General features: G+C 28.9%; 4 protein-coding genes across 7 annotated transcripts; 3 read left to right on the plus strand and 1 right to left on the minus strand.

The window, feature by feature from the left end:
* The first annotated feature begins 1819 nt into the window (after window positions 1-1819).
* LOC105845305 (keratin-associated protein 19-2-like) lies at window positions 1820-3556 on the plus strand. Its single transcript, XM_065804409.1, has 7 exons — window positions 1820-1955; window positions 2201-2320; window positions 2418-2543; window positions 2650-2784; window positions 2879-3013; window positions 3104-3229; window positions 3337-3556. Exons 1-7 carry the CDS (start codon window positions 1859-1861, stop codon window positions 3420-3422), a joined length of 825 nt encoding a protein of 274 aa, XP_065660481.1. The 5' UTR covers window positions 1820-1858; the 3' UTR covers window positions 3423-3556.
* Window positions 3557-5626: 2070 nt separating this feature from the next.
* On the plus strand, window positions 5627-8611 carry LOC136083521 (zinc finger MYM-type protein 1-like). The gene is made up of 5 exons (XM_065802924.1): window positions 5627-6075; window positions 6465-6591; window positions 6706-7077; window positions 7209-7989; window positions 8031-8611. The coding sequence occupies exons 1-5, from the start codon at window positions 5627-5629 to the stop codon at window positions 8609-8611; spliced, it is 2310 nt and encodes a 769-aa protein (XP_065658996.1).
* Window positions 8612-9875: 1264 nt separating this feature from the next.
* Window positions 9876-11490, minus strand: LOC136084040 (uncharacterized). Of its 2 annotated transcripts, none has more exons than XM_065804085.1 (2): window positions 10250-11490; window positions 9876-10132 (listed from the first exon to the last, which is right to left on the minus strand). In XM_065804085.1, the coding sequence occupies exons 1-2, from the start codon at window positions 11210-11212 to the stop codon at window positions 10025-10027; spliced, it is 1071 nt and encodes a 356-aa protein (XP_065660157.1). In that variant the 5' UTR covers window positions 11213-11490; the 3' UTR covers window positions 9876-10024. The 2 variants fall into 2 exon arrangements, with proteins under 2 accessions (XP_065660157.1, XP_065660158.1); XM_065804086.1 differs by having other exon boundaries at window positions 9876-10076; window positions 10250-11484.
* Window positions 11491-18699: 7209 nt separating this feature from the next.
* Window positions 18700-21277, plus strand: LOC136084411 (uncharacterized). 3 transcript variants are annotated; one of them, XR_010640548.1, is made up of 6 exons: window positions 18700-19089; window positions 19605-19698; window positions 19803-19933; window positions 20308-20397; window positions 20550-20596; window positions 20821-21277. XR_010640548.1 is itself a non-coding variant. In XM_065804411.1 (4 exons), exons 1-3 carry the CDS (start codon window positions 18960-18962, stop codon window positions 19900-19902), a joined length of 324 nt encoding a protein of 107 aa, XP_065660483.1. In that variant the 5' UTR covers window positions 18700-18959; the 3' UTR covers window positions 19903-19933; window positions 20043-20265. The 3 variants fall into 3 exon arrangements, 2 of the variants coding, with proteins under 2 accessions (XP_065660483.1, XP_065660482.1); XM_065804411.1 differs by lacking the exons at window positions 20308-20397; window positions 20550-20596; window positions 20821-21277 and adding an exon at window positions 20043-20265; XM_065804410.1 differs by lacking the exons at window positions 20308-20397; window positions 20550-20596; window positions 20821-21277 and having other exon boundaries at window positions 19803-20265.
* Window positions 21278-21657: the final 380 nt, after the last annotated feature.

Below are 21657 nucleotides of genomic sequence, written 5' to 3' on the forward strand. Positions count from 1 at the left end.
CATTTTCATCTAGTCTTGTAACAAAAAGATCCAAGACAACTCAGGATGTTCTTCACGTATCAGAACCATTTAAACTGAAAACTAAGAGGATGTTGTTTTTACCAGTCAACAAATTATTGAAGAACTTCAGAAAGGAAACGAGGCCAAAGAAAAGGTGGAAAGGTAAAATATGAAAGAGGAATTTTTGGTGCAGAACAAATTTTTTTTAGCCTAGTTTAAAAAATATCTTCGTGAAACCATTAAAAACTGTATTTTTGTACTGAGTATTCATTACTTATAATTGAATATATAGCTAATATTATTGATAGAGATATTTCAGTAAGCCTAAAAAGTGTTTTTGTTTCATAAAATGTAATGATTATTGTTAGGAGTCTTAAACACACTGTGTCTACATCTGTACCAACTAAACTTTGTTTCCTTTGTGCAAACTCAATCTCATTTACAATTTGTAAACGTATATTTAAAATATTATCGTGCTTAGGAGACGTGACGTACTTAATACATTGTTTTTTAAAACGCGACGACTGTATTTAAAAAAATGATTTGGTCTGTTTACAATCAAAAAATACAATTTTTCAAAGCTAAAAATATGTTTCTACGGCCAAAAAATAAATCGCATTATAAAGGGAGATATTCTATTAACTATTATCACTAAATGTTAATGGCCGATAGAATAAATAAACAAAGAATATAAAATAATAGATTTGACTCTGTTTTATCGTCTGTGAAAATTCGGAAGGATTTTATCAAGTAATTGAAATTATATAGAAATTTTTCTGGTTGAAAAAGTGACTGCGGCCATTTAACAGATTGTTTCCCTATTTAAACTATTATGGAACTGCATCCAATAATGATCTAATTTTTATGCTTTAAAAAAACCAATGGTTGCAATTTATTAGTCACAGTTTATTAATTATTTTATTATAATTAATTTAAAACATAAAAAGTTAAATCTTTTTTAGTAGAAAAAAGATTACTTTAACATAAACTGTTTCTAAATACTTTTGTTAAAAAAAGTCAAACTTTACGACTTTTAAAATCGACATCTCAATTTTCTAACCAAAGTTTTAAGTTATTCATCCAAAAAACGCATAATCCTACGGCCAGTTCTCTCTGTAGTTTAGTATACAACTCGTCCATACTCAATTTAAATTTTAAGAAGGTATTATAGCATATCTATGTCAAATATCAAAGCTTTACGAAAGTAACATGCATTCTGGCTTGTACATCATACTTATTAAAAATATTAAACCTTGTTTTATGCATGTAATACGACATAAAACCTCGGAGATCCTACATTCTTATAAACAAAGTTGTTGATCTCACTAGTTTGGAGCTTATCATTCTTTAAACAAAAAAACAACAACAAAACAACAAAAACAATAGTACCTTTGAAATAAAGATTATATAAAGGACAGAGTGCAGGATATCAAGAATAAAAGTTTAAAAAAATTATTCATTTATTATAGTAAGCAAACAAAAAATAGAAATATAAAAATCTTCAATACTTTTGTAATGGATTAATAAGTTTCGGTTAGTGTTGGTTTTCTTATAATTCCTACTTTCTCGAGAAAGTAACTAATATATATATTAGTTAAAAACTATTAGATTAACGATAGTTAACTTTACTCTTGCGCGCAAAAACATTAAAAACTGTCTGAAAAAAATCAATGAAGAAGCAATAATCACCCACAACAAGTAATAAAAATAACGTTAATAAGTTTTTTGAATTGCAATTCCAATTTTGTTCGTTTATTTGCGTCACTAACAAGGAAGTTAAATTTTGCATAAATAGGCGATATTTTGAGTGTGCTAGTATGTGCTATTTTAGTGTAATTTATTCAATCTTACTGGAAACATGAACACAGTAAACATATTCTTTATGGTGGTTTTCCTAAACCTTTGTGTTTATGCAAGAAGTGGAAAGATATTAAGTTCGCACAATAAAAGAAACGGTAGATTTTAAATTTTTTATTCAATAACTTTTTTATATAAATATTAATAATTTTTTTTTAATTATTTAACAAGTTATTCAATTGCAAGCAACAAAAAAATTGCAAATCAAAAGTTTGTAGCTTTGTTTGACTTACTTAATTTTATATAATAATTTAGAACTTTGCAAAATTTGTTTTTATATCTATTGAAATACATTATTTATAAATTTTTTTTAACCTTGCTTAAATTGTTAACTTATTTAAAGGCTATGGATACGGCGGATACGGTGGTGAACTATACAACAATGGGTATGGATATGGAAACAACTACTTCAGTGACGAATCTATAACGTCTATGAAAGAAGATCTCAGTTATAATTCATACAGTAAACCATTCTTAAAACATTTGTTATCAAGATTTGAAATAACAACTATTAAATTTTAATTTACATTTACACAACTTAAATTTATTAAATCTTTTAGGCAAAGGATATGGATATGGTGGATACGGTGGTGGGTTATACAACAAAGGGTACGGATATGGAAACAATTACTACAGTGACGAATCAAAAAAGGTTCTAAAAGAAGATCCCAATTATAATTCATACAGTAAATTATGTTTCATTTATTTGATAAAATATTTTTTAATTTAAAAAAGGATTATATGTAAGTTTGTATCTACATTTACACAGTGTGTGTTTATTAAATCTATTAGCCAAAGGTTACGGCTATGGTGGATACGGAGGATACGGAGGTGGATTATACAGCAAAGGGTACGGGTATGGAACTAGCTACTACAGTGACGAATCAAAAATGGCTCTAAAAGAAGATTCCACTTATAATTCATACAGTAAAACATGTTTTAATTATATTTTAAAAAGATTTTTTAATAAAAAAATATTCTTTTGAAGATTTATTTACTATTAGTCTATTAAATCCTTTAGACAATGGGTATGGCTACGGTGGATACGGAAGTTTCAGTGGTAGCTCATACAATAAAGGGTACGGATACGGAAACAGCTACTACAGTGACGAATCAAAAAAGGCTGTAAAAGAAGATCCCACTTATGATTCATACAGTAAATTATGTTTCATTTATTTAATAATGTGATTTTTCACAAAAAAAAAAAGTTTTCATAACGCATTAAGTATTTTTTTAAATCTTTAAGACAAAGGATATGGCTACGGTGGATATGGTGGTGGATTATACAACAAAGGGTACGGATATGGAAACAGTTACTACAGTGACGAATCTAAAGCGGCAACTAAAGAAGATCCCACATATAATTTATACAGTAAACTTTATTTAAAATATTCTTGTTCATTTTTCTCAACTTAACAAATAATATTTAAATGTTAATCAACGATTTTAATAAATTTGAATTTATCTTTTTAAATAAAGGGTACGGATATGGCGGATACGGAGGTTACAGTGGATCATATAATAAAGGTTATGGATACAGAAAATCTTATTTTAAGGACGAATGAAATAAAATAATTTGACGAGCTATTTTTTAAACTACTGTAAATGATTTTTTTTGCAATGGTTTCTTTTTTTAATTAGACGTTTAACATGAGTTTTTGAATATTCTAATAAGGAAGAATAAGGAAGAAATTTTTACTTTATTTGTAAAGAACGATTTTATGCAACAAACATAAAAATTGCTGAAATAATAATTAATCAAATAAAATTTATGAAAAAAGTTTTTTTTCTTTTTTTCCTTTTTTGCTTAATAAATAACTCATAAATGATTACAAATAATAAATTGTGTATACTTTAATGGAATATTTACTTATTACATATTTATAATAAAACTAAAGGTTAGATAGAAAAAAAAATAGAAAGTAAAAACTTTTTTAAAATATTTAAAGTAACTGTTTTTTGCAAACTTTTCCAATTTTTATTTTATGTTTATTTAATACTTAGCCTAGTAGCACAAAGCTAAACCAGGCCAGATTAATAAAGGTCCAGCATGTGGTTAAATGAGTGGTAAAAGCCAAGTTAAGACACCTTTGAATATATATTTCTGATGCCAATTTGATGAAATCACTGAAAGCCTACTCTTTTTACCGCAACTGTAAATTGCTTGTTATAAGAATAATTTTTTGAAAATTGAAGTAGGGGAAATTTGTGTACCTATGGCCTCCTTGTAGCTAAGGCCGTCCCACTTTATTTGAAAACTATAAAGTTCTAAGTAATTTTTTTTTTTTTGTTTCTCAGTGAGATTAGTTATAAAAACTTTTGTTTTTTAATCCTATTTTGATTCTCAGAAAGCTTTGCAACGGCAAGTTATTATCAGGAAAGGCTTTTTGATGGTCTGAAGTAAGTTTTTGTCATTTGTATCTAAGATTGTTTTACACTCCTAGAGGATATGCTTTTCTATAAGTTCTTGTGTTCTATATTGCTTCCTGCCTAGGTATTAAATGCGATGCCTAATAAGTTTCCTTTCAATCGGGGTTTGTTAATAGATGACATTTTTCCCGAGGCTATCATTTCTTGTACCTAGGGTCATATAGTATTTGTACCTAAGGCCATATGTGCCTAAAAAATTTGCTTGATGACGAGGTTAATTTTTGAATTTTGATTGGTGCGGTTTTTATTCCTCGCGGTTGTTTTTCAGGACTACCATTTTACGCGTAGACTTATTTGTCAATTTTGCTCAGAACTATCAGTCATTTTTGTTATTTATTTAAGAATTGCAATCAAGTAACACTAGATGAATTTTTTGAAAACAATCTAAAATCAAATCAGTTTTTAATCAAATTTATGTGTCTATTTCTGTAGTCAATTTATTACGGAGTTGAACCTAAATTTCAGAGAGCGGCCGTAGCTACAAATACTTTTTTTTTTTGTTTTGTTCTTTTTATTACAATCTGAAAAAAAATACTAGTGGCTCTAGGTACAAAAAAAATGGTTATTGTACCTAAGGCCACTAATTTTTAAACCCTTATACATGACGAATTTTTGTAGTCTAAGTCAATATACTTATACTAATACAAAGTAATTAGTGTAAAGATGTGATCATATCAGTTTCACTATTTTTAGACAAGTCTGGGGCCTTGAATTTTTGCATTGAAAAAATCCGGTTCAAGGTACACGTACTTCCTCTATTATATTTGTCACCAGTTAACTAAATTCTTATATTATTTATGTCTTCTTTACGTCAAAATGTTGCTATTTAATTTTGTCAAAACAAGAGTCTTAAAGTTTTTGTGCGCGTGTTTTGGCAGTGGTAAGTTATCTTTTTAAATGCTTTTTGACATTATGCTTTTTTTTGTTGCTTTTTTTTTTGCGACTGATTTATATGAGGGCGATATTTTCTTTAATAACAGAATAGTCAGAGGGTGCCTTTGGGGAGAGGAGGGGGGCATTCCGAATTTTGCCGCGGCCTCAGGATTTTTAGGGATTTTCATAATTTTTAAATTTAAATATATATTTTTTAATAAAAATATTATGATTTTTACATGTCTGTCAAATCTTTTTCTTTGGATTTGCAAACTTTGAACATTTGAACAATTTGAATGAGGAAAGCATACTAACCGGAATAAATATACTATAACTATGGATATACTCGTTTTTCCAAAGTGCCTTGGCTTTTTTACTTTCATTCAGTCAGTTCTGTTTTGTTTCTCCATCCTTGTTGGCGCAGAAAGAAATTGCTTGCTACATCAAAACTCACCAGACAGTAATTATGACTGGGAGAAAGTTTGAATCTGGTAATAATAAGAGAAAAAGAAATCTCGAGGAAGAAAAATACCACTTTTTGCTTAAGGTGACGCAAAATTTAATTCAGAAGAATTCAATTTTGCGTCACCTTAAGCCACTGAGTGACGCAAATACTCAAGAGATCGCTACTTCTAAAGTTGCACATCGTCCTCATCCTGATGATACCCCTCATCTTGAAGATCCACCAGATACCCTACCTCATCATCATGGAGAAGATGATCCCGGTCCAATAAAGCTTGAAGAAGGTCCAGATACACTACCTCATCATCATGGAGAAGACGATCCAGGTCCAATACAGCTTGAAGAAGATGATAATGGGATTTATGGCCCTCAACCCGAAGATGATCAACAGCCCCTCTATGTTCCAGAAAATAATCTTGTTGAAGAAAATATTACGTTTCCATCAACATCACAGTAAGTAGGAAATTATTTTTGTATGAAAACAGTACAGTGCCTGTTATCCGTCACTCGGTTATCCGAAAAGACGTTTTTTTACCTTTTTCATTTTTTTTTATTTGTTAATTTACCTTTCCTTTTCATAGTTTCTATTGATATTTGGCATGTTTTTGTCTTGTTTTGCGTTATTTAAATAATATAAATACGCACAATCACATTAAGAACTGTAACCTACTAATGCATATAAATTTTTTTTTTCATTCTCAATATCCTTGTTATCCGGCAATTTTTTCTCTTATTCAACACCCCTTGGTCCCTTATTAGTCAGATAATCGAGACTCTACTGTATAAATCTTTCGTCTGTAATGAAAGATCCAGTTCTAATTTCCTTAATTGTTGCATTTCAGAATTGAGGATCCTGCTCTTTGGCCCAAAATCTTAATGAACTCATTTAGAGAAATTCTGGTTCAACAAGGTCCTATAAAACTGAAGGAGGAAGATTTTTCAAAAGATGACCATGGACGAAAATTCTCTGTGATGTATTATAAAGGGCATTTTCAAAATGGGGAAAGAAAATGGTTAGTTTATTCCAAGCATTCAAACAGCATATTTTGTTTTCCTTGCTAAATAATTTCTATCCAAAAAAAGAGCACAAAATTAACTGAAAATGGATATTCTGATTGGAAACATATAACATCAGATCTCAAGGACCATGAGAAGTCCGTAAATCTCAAAGAATACTTTAAAAAGTGGATGGATTTGGCTACAAGAATGAAGAAAAATGAGACTGTCAATGAATGCAACTTAAAAAAAATCAAATTAGAAGTGGAGTATAGGCAAAACATTTTGAAGAGAATAATTTCAGTTATAAAATTTCTTGCCTCTCACAATTTAGCATTCCAAGGACACACTGATAAATTATTTTCTAAAGGCAATGGAAATTTTTTGGGCTTGATTGAAATGATATCAGAATTTGATCCAATACTTCAAGAGCATCTAAGAAAAATTAAATCACACAAAGTAAGTGATCACTATCTTGGCAAAAACATTCAAAACCAAATTATTCAACTTTTGGGTTCAGAGATAAAGAAATCTATAATTTTAAATTGTCAGAATGCAAAATGTTATTCAATAATTTTTACAACTGCAAGTTATTTGCAGTTGAAGAGCATTTTATTGGATTTGTTGATGTAAATAGGACAACCTGTGAAGTTTTAACAGAAACTTTCCTGAAACATTTGACAGAAGCAGGTCTAGATATATTAAATTGTCGAGGTCAATCATATGATAATGAAGCAACCATGAAAGGGATTCATTCTGGAGTGCAAAAAAGAATAAGAGACATTAACCCTAGAGCGTTTTTTGTGCCATGTAATGCCCACAGTTTGAATTTGATGGTATGTGATGCTGCAAAATCTTCTTCAAAAGCAGTGTCATTTTTTGGTTTGGTACAAGAAGTTTATAACTATTTCTCAGGTTTTAATATCAGATGGGCCATTTTAATGAAATCAGTGCAAACTTTGACTTTGAAGCCACTGTCTGATACTCGATGGGAGTCTCGAGTGGAAAGCTTAAAGACATTAAAATATGAATATTCCAAAGTTTATGATGCTCTAGTTGAAATTGCTAACAGTTCAGAGTATGATATATCTACCAAATTTCAGGCAAATAATCTTGCCAAGCAAATGTCCAAATTTAAATTCATGGTAAGCTTGATTGTATCGTACGACATATTATTTCAAGTAAATTTGGTCAGCAAAATAATGCAGTCTCCAGACTATGATCTATCAACAGCACAAACTGAAATTGACCAATTACTCAAGTATTTTAATGACTTTCGTGATAAAGGAATTAAGGGTGCCAAACTTTTTGCTATGGAAATTGCAGAAGAATTAGAAGTAAGTCTTCAGTTTGAAGCTGAAAACACAGCTCGTCTCCGAAAGAAAAAAACTCTTTTTCCGATGAATCTGCAGATGAACCAATTTTAAATCCAGAAACACAGTATGTGGTGGAAGTTTTCAATGTACTGGTGGATCAAGTGCTACCATCTTTAACAAGTCGATTTAATCAACTGAAAGAACTTTCTGAGCTTTTTGGATTCTTATATAAAATTTCAGAAGTCACCCAAAATACTGAAGCACTTAAGAAACATAGCAAGGATTTAGAGGTTGCCTTAACTGAAGATGGACATTCAAATGTGATTTCAAATCAATTATTTGATGAAATCAAAGCAATATCCAGTATGGTTCCAGGAAAATTGCTCCCTAAGGCACTCATCAAGTTTATTTTAGAAAATCACTACGAACAATCTTTTCCAAATTTAATTATAGCATTGCGAATTTTATTGACATTGTTACTCACTGTTGCTTCCGCAGAAAAAAGTTTCTCAAAACTTAAATTAATTAAAACCTACTTAAGGTCAAATATGTCACGGTGCGGACTTACAGGCTTAGCTGAAATATCAGTTGAAATTGACGAGTTAAAGAACATAGATATTAGTGCATTAGTTGAAACATTTGCTAATATTAAAGCTCGTAAAGTCAAGTTTCAATGAAGTCATGACTATAATAATAATTTAATAAAAATAATTAATTTTTTTTATTTATTTCAGGGGGGCCTCACATTTTGATCTTGCCCAGGCAAAAATGGAAGTAAAGATTCCATCTCTACTTCCATTTTTGCCACTTTTCTGATACATTGCCATTTAAGTCAATGTCCTCTAATGGCCTAAATGGTTCCATTTTAATTAAAATACAGGCTTACTTCTGGTACCATGTAATATTCTAAGGATAATCCTAGATTAAGAACTGAATTCAACATAAAGTTTAAGACGTGCAGACCGCCATATTTATTTCAAGTAATAATAACAAACACAAGGCATGTGTGTATTATGCCGAACACGGATATTACACAAATTATTACACGGATATTAAAGAAAGTTTAAAAAAGAAAATAAAGGTTAAAAAAAAAAAATAAAGGTACGAAGAAGGGACCAAAAAATAAAGACCTTGAAAAATGTATTAACACTTGCTGAAAATAAAAACTTGATCACAGCTGATGCTTCTACTACACTTAAAGAGAATTTCTCAGGTTTATCCCTTTATCTTTTAAAAAATCAGTTCAATAATAAAAATATCATAAATAAAGGTCATTGCTACTCGGATGAAGTAAAAAAATTTGCATTGACTTTACTCTCATTTCTACTCTTCATGTGCTTATAATTTTCTTCGACCAGAACTATCTCTTCGAGTGGCAAGTTCAATAGTCATCTAGACTTCCTATGTAAATTGTTAACCTGGTTTATTTTGTAATGTATTTTGTTTTTTACAAGAGAAATCAAAATCTGATAGTAACTACAAGCGATGTGCTCTGCTAATTAGACCTCCTAGCCACGGTATTTTACTTTCATGGCTGGCTAAAAAAAATTCTGACCGGCTAGCTGATGGCATGAGAGGCTAGCCTACATTTTTGTGGCTGGCTAGCCGCCTGATTTTTTTGGCTGCTTAGCTGGCTATTTACTTCAACACTGTGTTTCACCATCAGTAGGTTCATCAGGAAGAATCCTGATGAACCTACTGATGGTGAAACACAGTGTTAAAGTAATCAAAAATTAGATAAGTGTTTTTACTAATTTAATTTATTATTGCTATGCGGATGTATATATATATATATATATATATATATATATATATATATATATATATATATATAAATATATATATATATATATATATATATATATATAAAATATATTTATAGTATAATAATGACATATATACAAGTATAATACTGACAGCAATAACCAAAACAAAACAAACTTTTGCACGTATTAAATATTCATAAATGAAATACAAAGTTAATCAAAATGAAATAAAAACATAAATAATGTCCTAATTCAAAAAATGCAAGACTTAGCTCATAGACCAGCATTTGGATAGTTATCGTGTATGAAACAAACTGCATTCATTCAAAATGGTGCCAAGGAGGATCTCTTTCCATTCAAAATTAAACCAGTCGTGCTAAAAAGGCATTCAACAGGTACAAGATAAACAATGCAAGATAATGCAAGATAAACCTGAAACAATAGAAACTATGTAAAATAAGCAACATTAAACTTCAGAAAAAAATTAATGTTTGCTGTTATTTTTGTCACTAGTATTAGTTTAATGTCAAAAATAAAATTATCTTCTACCTTGGCTATGGATGCTAGAATAGGGAACTTTTCTGCATTATTTTTCCAAAACAGCAAGGCTGGTGATTGATTATCACAAATGCTAAGATAAAGATTTATTTCATTTACATTTTCAGTTTCAATTTCAAAATCCAGAATTGGATTCTCTTCATCAGCTATTAGCTCGTCAACATGAGTTGTAATTCTTTTGAACAACTCCTCGTCTTTCACAGTTTCAATTTCATTCGATAGCATATATCCCTTAAAATGTAAAGCTTTTATTACTTCTTTGCATTTGCTTACTAGTAAAGTTAATGCTGAAATTTTTTTTAAGCCATCCGAGGTTAAAAGCAGATGAATTCCATGTGCGGTGCATGTTATATGTTCATGGCCTAATAGCTTTGATAATTTTTTCATATTAGCTGCACCATCAGTTGTGTTAAATAATAAAAAATGCTTATCTTGAGGTAAAAATTCTTTTAAAACAGTTTTAACAAATCGATAAAGTTGCTCAGAAGAGTGCGACTCCACTGGCTGAACAGCCAATGTGAAAATTTTAAATCTCCAATCATGCACAACACTTAAACGAATTCCAAAATAAGGTAAACGATTACGCTTGTCAGTCCAACCATCCATCATCAAAGTTCCACTTACACATGATTGTAGAACTTCTGAAACTCTTTGTTTAACAGAAGTATAAACATTTTTTAGGGCAGATCCAGATATACAGTCAGATGATGGGGGCTGAAACGCTATATTTTTTGAACAAAAACTTTTAAACCCAGATCTTTCAACTGAACTAAATGGCTTAAGATCTAAACATATTAACAGACAAAGATCTCTGTTGAATTCAAATTGACTTTGTGCTGGTTTATTGTTTTGTACAGTGCGGACCCAATTAGTAATTTTAGAACTAACTGATTGCTCAAAAGTCTTTCCATGTTTAAAAACAGCATGGTTTAGATGGTTACCAGAAGATGTCATTGTTGAAGTAACATATACCTTTGATAATCGACCTTCATTGACACGTGATTGCTTTTCGAAACAGTATCTGCAGTACAACTGATTATTAAATAAATAATTTTGATTAATTTGGTTTCTTGAATCTTTCAAGATTAGTTGACCCACGAAGTCCCATGCTTTGGATGTAGCAGCCCTAGATTTGCTGTTGGACACAGGAATCCATCTCAGATCCTTGAGAAAGCAAATTGTTCCAGTTTTTTTTTTCAATGGAAACAAATTTATTTAATCGTTCACGAACTGTATATATATATATATATATATATATATATATATATATATATATATATATATATATATATATATATATATATATATATAAATTTACATATATATATATATATATCTATATATATATATATATATATATATATATATATATATATATATATATATATATATATATATATATATATATATATATATATATATATATAAATTTAAATATATATATATATCTATCTATCTATATAAAAATATATATATATATATATATATATATATATATATATATATATATATATATATATATATATATATATATATATATATATATATATATATATATATATATATATATATGTATATATATATATATATATATATATATATATATATATATATATATATACAAACAATAATGATAATTCGGACCTTTAGAATGATTGTTTCTTTTCATTTTAAAATTTAAATTGCGCACGACTTTTCTTTTTTTTTATGGATAAACATTGACTACTGTTTTCGGACTGCAAGAGACTTTTTTTTATAGCGCGAAGATAAAGGTATTCGAACATACGGTATATTAACACGAGACTCATGATTGGTGATAGGTGATAAAATAAAATTAAAAAAAAAATTGGACATAAACTTATTTAAAGATTTAAATCAATTAACTAACTATGATTTTAACGGCTGGCTATGGCGACTTATTTTCATGGCTGGCGAAGGCATTTTTCACAGCTGGCTAAAAATAAAGCAGTGCTTGGCGACGGCTAGCGGCTAATGGCGGCGGCTTGCGGGTCTACTGCTAATCGATTCTATAGCAATAAAATCAAGTGTCTTATTTGATAAAACCATCGGATAAAAACTTGGATTTGCAGATTATGGCAAATATTATAAACAGAGAACTATTCAGGGATTTCAACTATATTAGGTAATATGCTCAATATTTTTAGCTTCTATGGCAAAAACTAATAACCATGAACAATTATCGTTTAATAATAAATATAATATCCTTTATTTTTTTATAGATTTTTGTAGATTATATAAAAAAAAGCACGTTTCTTCTGCAAAAGAAAGCAATTTTATGGTTACATAAAGGATTTAGAAACAAACCCATGAAATAACAGAGCCGACGACACCGAGGGGCTAGGGGCGCGTACCTCCCCTTTCCCCATTTGTTTTCAAAAGTAGTTTTTTTTTTATCAGGAAATTCAAGAACTTTATTTAGAAATCGACGATTGTGCCCCTCCACTTTGAAACCCGTATCGTCGGCCCGTGACGTATGACCCTATACAGCTATATACACAAACAAACATGTATATAAATATATTAACACACGTATTTAAACATATACTCACTTGCAGACAGTGGCGGATACAAAAGAGGGGGAGGAGGAGGGGGAGGAAGAGGGGGGGGGGGGGGGAATGGGGACAACCCCCCCCCCCCCCTCCTCTTCCCTAAGAGATGTCAAATTTTGTCAAATCAGATTTAGTAGAATATTGAGTAAGTTGATTTTGTAATTGTTGCATGTGATTTTTAATTTGATTAAATTGATCTTTAGGATTTATTTTTGAATCTTCCATCATTTTTTGTTCTAAATTGACCAAGTTTTTATTATATCTTCCTTTAGCGCAAAAGAGACTAATTTTTGCAAAAAGAATAGATTTGGTGGAAAAAAAAAAAACAAATTTTTTTTTTTTATTTTTTTTTATATTTTTTTATTAACAATAAAAAATAAAAGACATTATTTTATAGTAATCAAACTAGTTAATTGTAAAATGGAACCATTTGAATCTTTAACAAAGGATTAAAAAAAACGGTAGAACTGAGATTGTTAAAGGTAAGCGGTTCAGATTTGGAATTGAGAAACGACCATCTTGTCATCATCGTCCACATCGTTCATATCAAAGGTACTCAATTGTCCTTGTATAACAGTGTTACGATTTTTTGTAAAATCAATATTGGTGGTGACTTGAGTAGGATTGGTGTAGTCTAACAAATTAAAATAAGCAACAATTCCGTTAACAAAAGTTCTATTCATATACATTCCACAATTTACAGCTTGATCGCATTTGATAAAAATGTAAGCGTCTGTAGCAGTAGGAAAATTGGAAACGTTGATATTAAAATTACTAATTTGAACAAGAGTGCATCTTAAGGAAGATAATTTTTTTTTTGAATTTTAAAATCAAGAGTCATGGCAATGGTCGTATTTTGATCCACTTGCATAATAAAAGGATTGATTTGTTGAGATAAACTATTGATCTCTTTGTAAAAGTAAAGTATAAGGTATAGGATTGTTTCCAATAGGTTGAAACATTTTTAAAATGATATTTTTTAATGGTAAGCTATCTGTCCAAGTTTGTATTATAGTACCGTCGCTCTTTTTTTGATAAATAAATTGTCCATTGAGCAAAGTGCAATAAAATACCAATTCTGTTGGATTATTTCTTTGTGAAACAGCTTTGACACTATTTAACCATGTTTTATGAGTCGGTGTTGTAGCTCTTTCGAAACTAGTTGTAGTGAGAAGAGGTACTTTGATGGTATATAAAAAAATAGGTTTGCTTTGTTCGCAATATATTAAAACGTCAATAAAAGTTTCTGCGCTATATTTAGCGAATAAAGTCCATATTTTATAAATGTCATCAGGTAAGTTTGAAGGTAATACTTGAAAGGGAGTGCCTTTCATTTCGGGTGTACCAATAGGAACATTATTCCATGTATAACTGGTATCATAATCTGAATAGGAGTTACTTTTCATTTCAAAACAGGCGTTACCTTTCATAAGTAATGTGCTAATTTTCATGGGTGATAATAATTTTCTTTGGAAGGATGGTAAAGAAAAAAAAGTATAATAATTTGAAGTTAAGTCTATAGGATCAGGAATGCATAAAGGCACACCCTTTGCTTTATTTGTAAGATATTTACTAAACATATTAAAATCGGGCCCTGCATGAGTATGATGGTCAAAAGTCAAGTTATTTAAATTGAGATTGAGTAAATTGTTTGTCATGTTTAAACTTTCGGTAAAAACATCCATCATTTTTAATTCTCTTTCAGGCCATATGACTTGATCTACGTTAAAAAAAGGTAAAGGTAAAGAAGCTAACGGTATATTTTTTAAAGTATAACGATAATATTTTCTTTTGGATGTGAGAGGAAAATAAATTTGATAAAAACTTGTTAATAATTTTGTATGTTCTACGCCTAAATCAGCTGCTGTAACATAGATAAGTTTTGTACCAAATCCAGTTGGAAAAGCAGTTGTAAAAGCAGCTTTAATAATATCTACAAATTGTGGTAGTACTATTTTTCATTGGTATAAACTCCCGGATAAAGTGGGTTTTTAGTGTCAACATAATCGTTCCAAATGTGTTTATGTTGTCATTATTTTTAATAAAAAAAAGAAACATGCCATGGTACAATGTGCTTTATTTTTGTCGTTTTTATACTTTCTGCATAGGTAAAATGTTATTAATATAAAGATCTAAATTAACACTCGAAAATATTAGCATCTGTTGTAAGCGGAGTTCCTCCACTCGTTATTCCTCCATTATATTTGGGTGTTAGCATAATATGAATAAGAGGCCGAACAAAAGTTTCTTCTACATAATCTATAAATTAGTAAATCTTTCAGGCGTAATATTGTAGATAATGTCGGCAGTTATTAGCGGATGTTTAACGTAGATTACAAAATTGTGCTAGAGTGAGTATTTAACGAGATATTGTATATGTTATCATAAAACAATCTAGTTAAAATGTAGTCGTATTGTAACAATGATGTAAAATCGTATGAAATTAATTGAGTGCGTTTGTTCTGTTTGAAAAAAAACACAAAGATAATCCTCGCTCGCTCAATTCAGTTGTAATAGTTGATCTGATAGGATCAACTATTACAACTGAATTGAGCGAGCGAGCTGATAAAGAAAAGAAGGGTTTATATTTATGTGGTAACTTGTTTATCTGTTATAATACCCTAACAAATTGAAATTAGAGGTATTTTCTATATATTGTTTGACATTTTTATTTGTATCTAAGCTTAATTTTGAAATGATAAGATTTCCATTGTTAGTTACGTATTGGAGTTGAGTGTTTGGTCACATTAATATTTTTAATAAAAATATTTTTGATTAGAAATGTTGCTATTTTTATTACAATAATTTGAAAAAAGTCTGCAAAAGCAAGATTTTTGTTTAAAGTTGTATTAAAAAGTTCTAAACGTCTAATAAAAGAATCGTCTTGATAAGCACTTGGTGTTGTTGTACCAAATAATTTAGCTGGACTTGATATACTAAAAATTTCATTTTGATGAGAAGAAGTCATCTTTCAATGTCTAACATGTCAAAACCAAAAAATGTGTCTTCAAGTAAAATTACAAATTCTGAATATAAAACAACATTTTTAGTTACCAGATAAAAAGGAATTTTTCTACTAGGGTTAGTGATCATGTCGTTTTGATTATCTAGTAACATTTTTTTATAGCTGGTTTGGATTCCGTTCTCAAACTATAACTGTTTTCTGCATTCGACAAATTTTCATCTATGTGAGTTAAATTAATTAATCATCGCGACTAAATGCATGACGGTATTATTTTTAAAAGTAGGTTTGTCTATGTTGGAGCGTTTGGACACTTTTATGATAATTACTTTTTTTGTAGTATCCCAATACGGATGATTGTGCGTACTCGATTTGCTAAAAGTATCTTTGGGATCTTTTTTTTATTTTTTCAAATAACATCCTGTTCAGATAGATACCCTCTAAAAAATGAAGCGTTGATTTGATGTTGATCAACGTTGATTTTGCGTTGACATTAGCAATCAACGGCGATCAACTATAAATGGATGTTGTAGCAACAGCAATGTTATCAACAGCAAATCAACGTTTATTTACAAATACTGAGCGTTCGTTGATTTACTGTTGACAAAAAACAAATTTATTGAGCTATTTACTAACAGCAATTTGCTGAGCAAACAGCATGTTCTGCTGGGATTTTTTTGTTATTTTTGGTGGTAATAAAACGTTTGTTCAAATTTTAACTATATTACGGTACCGTAATATAATTAAAACCTTTATAGATGGATAGAATAAATGGATAGATAAAACCTATGAAATGAATATAAACTTTATTGAAAAACATATATTTTGTTAAGTAATTATATTTTCAGTTCTTGAATAAAGATTATTCTAATGAAATTAGGGTAGTTCTTTAACTATTTGAGGATAATAGAACATCTTAATATAAAAATTTTAACAATTTAAAATAAAAAAGTCACAACTTAGCAGCAATTTGGCTTATTAATGCTTATTATAATAACATTGCTATTATCATAGCAAATTAGTAATGTTTATGACTGCAAGTATTTGCCTGATAAATTCTGACTGCAAACTAAAATCATATAGTACAAAAAGCAATTTAAATTGGTTTTTTCTGATTTCTTTTGAAGATGTGCACAGCGATATATTTATGTTTTCAATCACTTTGCCTGAAAATAAATTTTGTTTAAGTAAAGTTGAATCTTATTATGGTGATGTTGACAACATTGCAGTTGAAAGTAGTTTATACAGTAGTATTGATACTCTAACTTCATCAAAAGATTTTTTATATGAGTGGTCATTAAAATACTGTATAAAATATGATGCTTTAAGTGCACTTTTATTTCACTTAAATAAATTTACTCCATCTATACCAAAATGCAGGCAGACATTACAAAAATCTCTTCAAAAAGTTAATGTTTTATATGTCAGTGGAGGCGATTATATATATCTTAGAGTTAAAAGTGCAATTGATTATTATATATCAACAGTTGAAAATAAGGAAAAGCTTGATCTAATTGTAAGTATTGATGGTGCACCTATGTACAATAGTATAAAGACTTCCATTTGGCCTATACTATTTACAATTAACAGAAAAGGACCATATGCTGTTGAGTACTTTAAAGATTTTATTCTTGATATGAAAAAATTTCAAACTAATGGGTATAAACAGCTGCATGTGACTATTAAACTTCGCACTGACATGGCTTTTAAAAATGATTTGTATAAAGAAGAAGGTCACCAACTTGACAAGAGTCTTTCTCCGCTTTCTCAGTTAAATTTCCCAATGGTAACTGGATTCCCATTGGACTATATGCACCTTATATGTCTTGGGGTAAATAAAAAACTTCTAATAAACTGGTGTAAAGGTCCCCGATGTATTAGAATAAGTTAATCTGTTAAAGACAGTATTTCAAATGAACTCATAAATTTACGAAGTTATACACCATCCAATTTTCAATGTAGACCACACTCTTTAAATGAACTTGATAAGTGAAAAGCAACAGAGTTTTGATTCTTTCTGCTTTATGCTGGACCTGTTGTTTCAAAAAGGAAAAATAAATAAAACTAACTATGACTTATTTGTTTCTCTTTCAATTGCTATGCACATACTGCTTTCTGATAAAATGGTGAAAAATGAATTGTTGCATTTGCTAAACAGTTGCTTATATGGTTTAATTAGAGAAGTACAAATTTTGTTTGGGGAGATCTTGGTAACATACAATGTTCATAGCATGATTCATTTAGCTGATGATTGTGTTAACTTTGGGGAGAGTCTTGATCATCTATCAGCTTTTCCTTTTGAAAACTTTTTGGGTTGAATTAAAAAAATGGTGCGAAAATCATATCAGACTGTTGCCCAAAAAGTTAATCAATTAGATGAGAGAAAAAAGTTGGATATTTTTCTTAGAGAAAGGAATGGTAAAGAAATTTCTGTCCAAGTGGTAAATAAAAAGATCACATCAAATCTACGAGACAGAGTTTATGTCATTCAAGGCAAAGGGTTTATTTTAGTAGAAGAGGTTTTGGTAGATCTTGCAAAATGCAACACTCTAAATCGTCATTCAGTTCGAAAGTTTTTTCCTGATTGTTTTGAAACATCTTATTTAGACAATTGTTATGTAAATTCATTAGCCAACCTAAAAACAATTTTTTTGAGAAAAAAAAAAACTTTTGAAAAAAGGCTTGATGATACCTCTTCAAAAAGGTGGTTATGCTTTTTTTTTCTACTTAGACATTGTGATATTGCTTATGATCACTGATTTCTTGAATTAAAACACAAATTTTGATTACACTTGCAGACCATCAATTTTTAAAGCATGTGTCATTATGTAAAATTTGTTATAAATTTGTCAAATATATAGCTCATTGAATAATTTTAAAGTGAGTTTAATGCATTTTAATTAAATATTATAAATTTTTTGTGTGAAACAAATACCTGGTATGTTTATAGAAATAATAAAATATTTACGCTGGTGTTTTACATTAATAAATATAAAAAGCGTTTTACAAAGTTCATTGTTTTTAATCTCTAATGTATTTTTAATTTTATTTTGTAACTTATATAAGATTGTTTAGAATTAAATTGCACCAGAATATTGAAATGTCATTTGCCATTGTTTAATTTTTAAATGGAAAAATTAAAGTAGTGGTAGTGATTACTAAAAGTTGGATGAAAAATGATGGGAAAAGCTTCTGGCATTTATTTAAAAGTTCCGCTGCGATTCGTAAAGCTGTCACAACCTTGCAGGCACCAACCTCTGATTGGAAGATATACCCAGCTAGGATTTTATACACTACAGGTTTGCATATTACTATAAAAAAATGTAAAAAAATTGAATTAGATACTGAACTGTATGTTTTGACCAGGGCATTGGAGAGGATAAACATGTGCTGGTGCAAATTTATTTTGGGCCCCCCTTTACAATATGACTATTCTCTCATTTAATATCACTTATTTTAAATCCAATATTCCAACAGGCATTTGTTTAAATTATATGTTCTGAATGTCATTAGAATGTTTAAAGAAGATTCTTAACAATTTTTTTAATCGTTGACAAAAACATTTTTATTTTGGAGTCTTTATAAAAAAAAGTTTTTTAACAATATTTTTATTTTTTTTTTAAATTTTCAGTGTTTTTTAAAAACTAAAAAATTCATTAATTTTCATGGGTTTTTCATTAAAATTCATTAATTTTTATGCGGTGCACCAACTGCACCTCATTCTCATAGCGCCTGCTTTTGCCGCAAACATTTCAATTATATTTTTTTTATTAGATATCGATAAATGATTTTACGTACATAGATTTGTGTTTAGATTTTTATGAAAAAGCTCAGTCACGCTTAGAGAAAACAGCAGATACTTTAAAAATTGAAACTGACACCGAAGAGAAAAAAGGGACAAAGCAAAAGTAAATTTTACTAAAATTATTTTTAAATAAATAAATAATTTTGCAATAAAGAATTACACAAATCATGCACTGTTTTTGTTTAAAAAGTAAAGTTTATATTAAAGGAGAAAGACGGCAATGGCATTCTCTGAAAGTGATGAAGATATTGGGGTTGGTGATGAAGAACTATACAGAAGATATTATTTTGATAGCTCAAATAGCTAAAGAACATCTAACGTGATTCTAAATATAGCAGGTTAACTATTTTTGTAAAAGTAATATAATGGTTTGTTAAAATAAACATGCTTATTTTTTTACTGAATTATAAATGTTTTTAAATCAATATCAACTCCCCATTTACACAGTGAAATAGCAAGCTTTTCAGTTGCTGAAAATAACATTGACTTCTCGAAAGAAACTAATCTATCTCAAGGGAAAATGATGTTGTCTTCAAATATATTGGTAAAAAAAAAAGTCCTAATGTTGCTTTTGTTCTAATTAAAATCTGTGTGCGTGTGCAGTAAAAAAATTAATAGAAATCAGAACTATATGTTATAGAATATAATTTTGTTGACAAGTTTAAATAAAAATCACTATATAATGTTTAAAAATTTTGTTTAATTTTTGTAGGTATAATTTATCTATACCTAGGTAGAAAATGGCTCTAAAAATTGTGTTTGGATAAAGAGGATAGCAGAGAAAGACATTTGTCTTGCCAGGGTAAATAAAATTTTTAAGAATGTACATTTCAATGTGTTAATCAAAGTTTTATTTATTTTTTCCATTTAGGTAATTTTTCATGGTTAATTTTTTACAAAATATTTTACATAAATAATAACAATATTATTTATTTTACTACATTTTTTTTTAAGATTTTCAAAAAGTTGCGTTGAGTTGGATGGCAAAAATAGATAAAAAGGTACTACTATTGCTTTTTATTTTAATATCAAGGATTGCATAATACCCCCACAAATTTTCAAAATTTTGAATCAAATCAGAAAAGTGATTCAAGAGTCAATTTTAAAAATCCATGTATTGAAATTAAGATTAATATTTAATGAAAATTAATATAAATTTCATTCATATAGAATGAACATAATATGTATTCTGACCCTTAAGTAATTTTTATTTTTTTAATAATAGATGAGTTCTCTTAGTTGTTGTGGAGGTAATACTCCATTTAAATCGGCTTTTGCTTTTGGAAAGTTGTTGATGAGCGAGGATGCTGGGGCCTGTTTTAATGTCTCTGGTGGTTCATTGAAGATAAATTTTAAAATATACACCCTGTATCATATGACAGTGGGTTAGAATGGTTTTATGCATTTTTTTAGATTTTTTTTTTTACAGGAAATATATTTTGTTTGCCCTAGTCAGTCATTTATGTAACTATTTGCTATAATTTCTGCAGTTTGATTTTTTTTTAATTTGATTTGAATTTTTGATTTAGAGGCGATTACACAACAGCATCATGGTGCAAAAATTTGCGAAGGTTGATCAGGCATTTCGAAATTTTTAAGACAATCAGGAACACGACTCAATCAAAAAGTTTTAAAAATGAACAATGCTGCAAACGCTAAATAAATTGTTTGAAAATGTAAATTTTGTGCTAAATTCAATAAAAAACTTTCTTACTTAACGCAGTGCCTACTTTATTTCATTATTCTTTTGAGTTAGCTTTTAATTGCTCTATCAATAAATTTTTAGCTAAATCCTTTATTTACAGCCTGTTTTTTACAAAACAAATTAAGATATGAGCAATATGTTTAAATTTTATATATAAATATTTTATATATGTACATATATACATACATAATATATATATCAATTATAAATTATTAGAAAATCACTTAACAAAAATTTTTTTCAATTAACACAGTGTTTCATCAATAAAAAGACTCATCAGAAATAATGAGTTTTTTTTATCGATGACAGCATTTCTGATCAGTCTTTTTATTGATGAAACACTGTGTTAAATGAAAA

This window comes from Hydra vulgaris, chromosome 08 (genome assembly GCF_038396675.1).
Source record: "Hydra vulgaris chromosome 08, alternate assembly HydraT2T_AEP".
In the NCBI taxonomy this organism is placed as follows: Eukaryota; Metazoa; Cnidaria; class Hydrozoa; order Anthoathecata; family Hydridae; genus Hydra; species Hydra vulgaris.

Excerpts from the sequence above, each read along its gene's own strand:
- LOC136084411 (XM_065804410.1), top strand. The coding sequence starts at position 18,960 with ATGAAAAATGATGGGAAAAGCTTCTGGCATTTATTTAAAAGTTCCGCT. Across the intron at positions 19,090-19,604 it reads TAGGATTTTATACACTACAG|ATTTTTATGAAAAAGCTCAG; the intron begins GTTTGCATATTA and ends ATTTGTGTTTAG. Across the intron at positions 19,699-19,802 it reads AAAAAAGGGACAAAGCAAAA|GAGAAAGACGGCAATGGCAT; the intron begins GTAAATTTTACT and ends TTTATATTAAAG.
- LOC105845305 (XM_065804409.1), top strand. The coding sequence starts at position 1,859 with ATGAACACAGTAAACATATTCTTTATGGTGGTTTTCCTAAACCTTTGT. Across the intron at positions 2,785-2,878 it reads TTCCACTTATAATTCATACA|ACAATGGGTATGGCTACGGT; the intron begins GTAAAACATGTT and ends TAAATCCTTTAG. Across the intron at positions 3,014-3,103 it reads TCCCACTTATGATTCATACA|ACAAAGGATATGGCTACGGT; the intron begins GTAAATTATGTT and ends TAAATCTTTAAG.
- LOC136083521 (XM_065802924.1), top strand. The coding sequence starts at position 5,627 with ATGACTGGGAGAAAGTTTGAATCTGGTAATAATAAGAGAAAAAGAAAT. Across the intron at positions 6,076-6,464 it reads ACGTTTCCATCAACATCACA|AATTGAGGATCCTGCTCTTT; the intron begins GTAAGTAGGAAA and ends GTTGCATTTCAG. Across the intron at positions 7,990-8,030 it reads TGAAGCTGAAAACACAGCTC|ATGAACCAATTTTAAATCCA; the intron begins GTCTCCGAAAGA and ends ATGAATCTGCAG.
- LOC136084040 (XM_065804085.1), bottom strand. The coding sequence starts at position 11,212 with ATGACATCTTCTGGTAACCATCTAAACCATGCTGTTTTTAAACATGGA. Across the intron at positions 10,133-10,249 it reads TTCTAGCATCCATAGCCAAG|GTTTATCTTGCATTATCTTG; the intron begins GTAGAAGATAAT and ends CTATTGTTTCAG.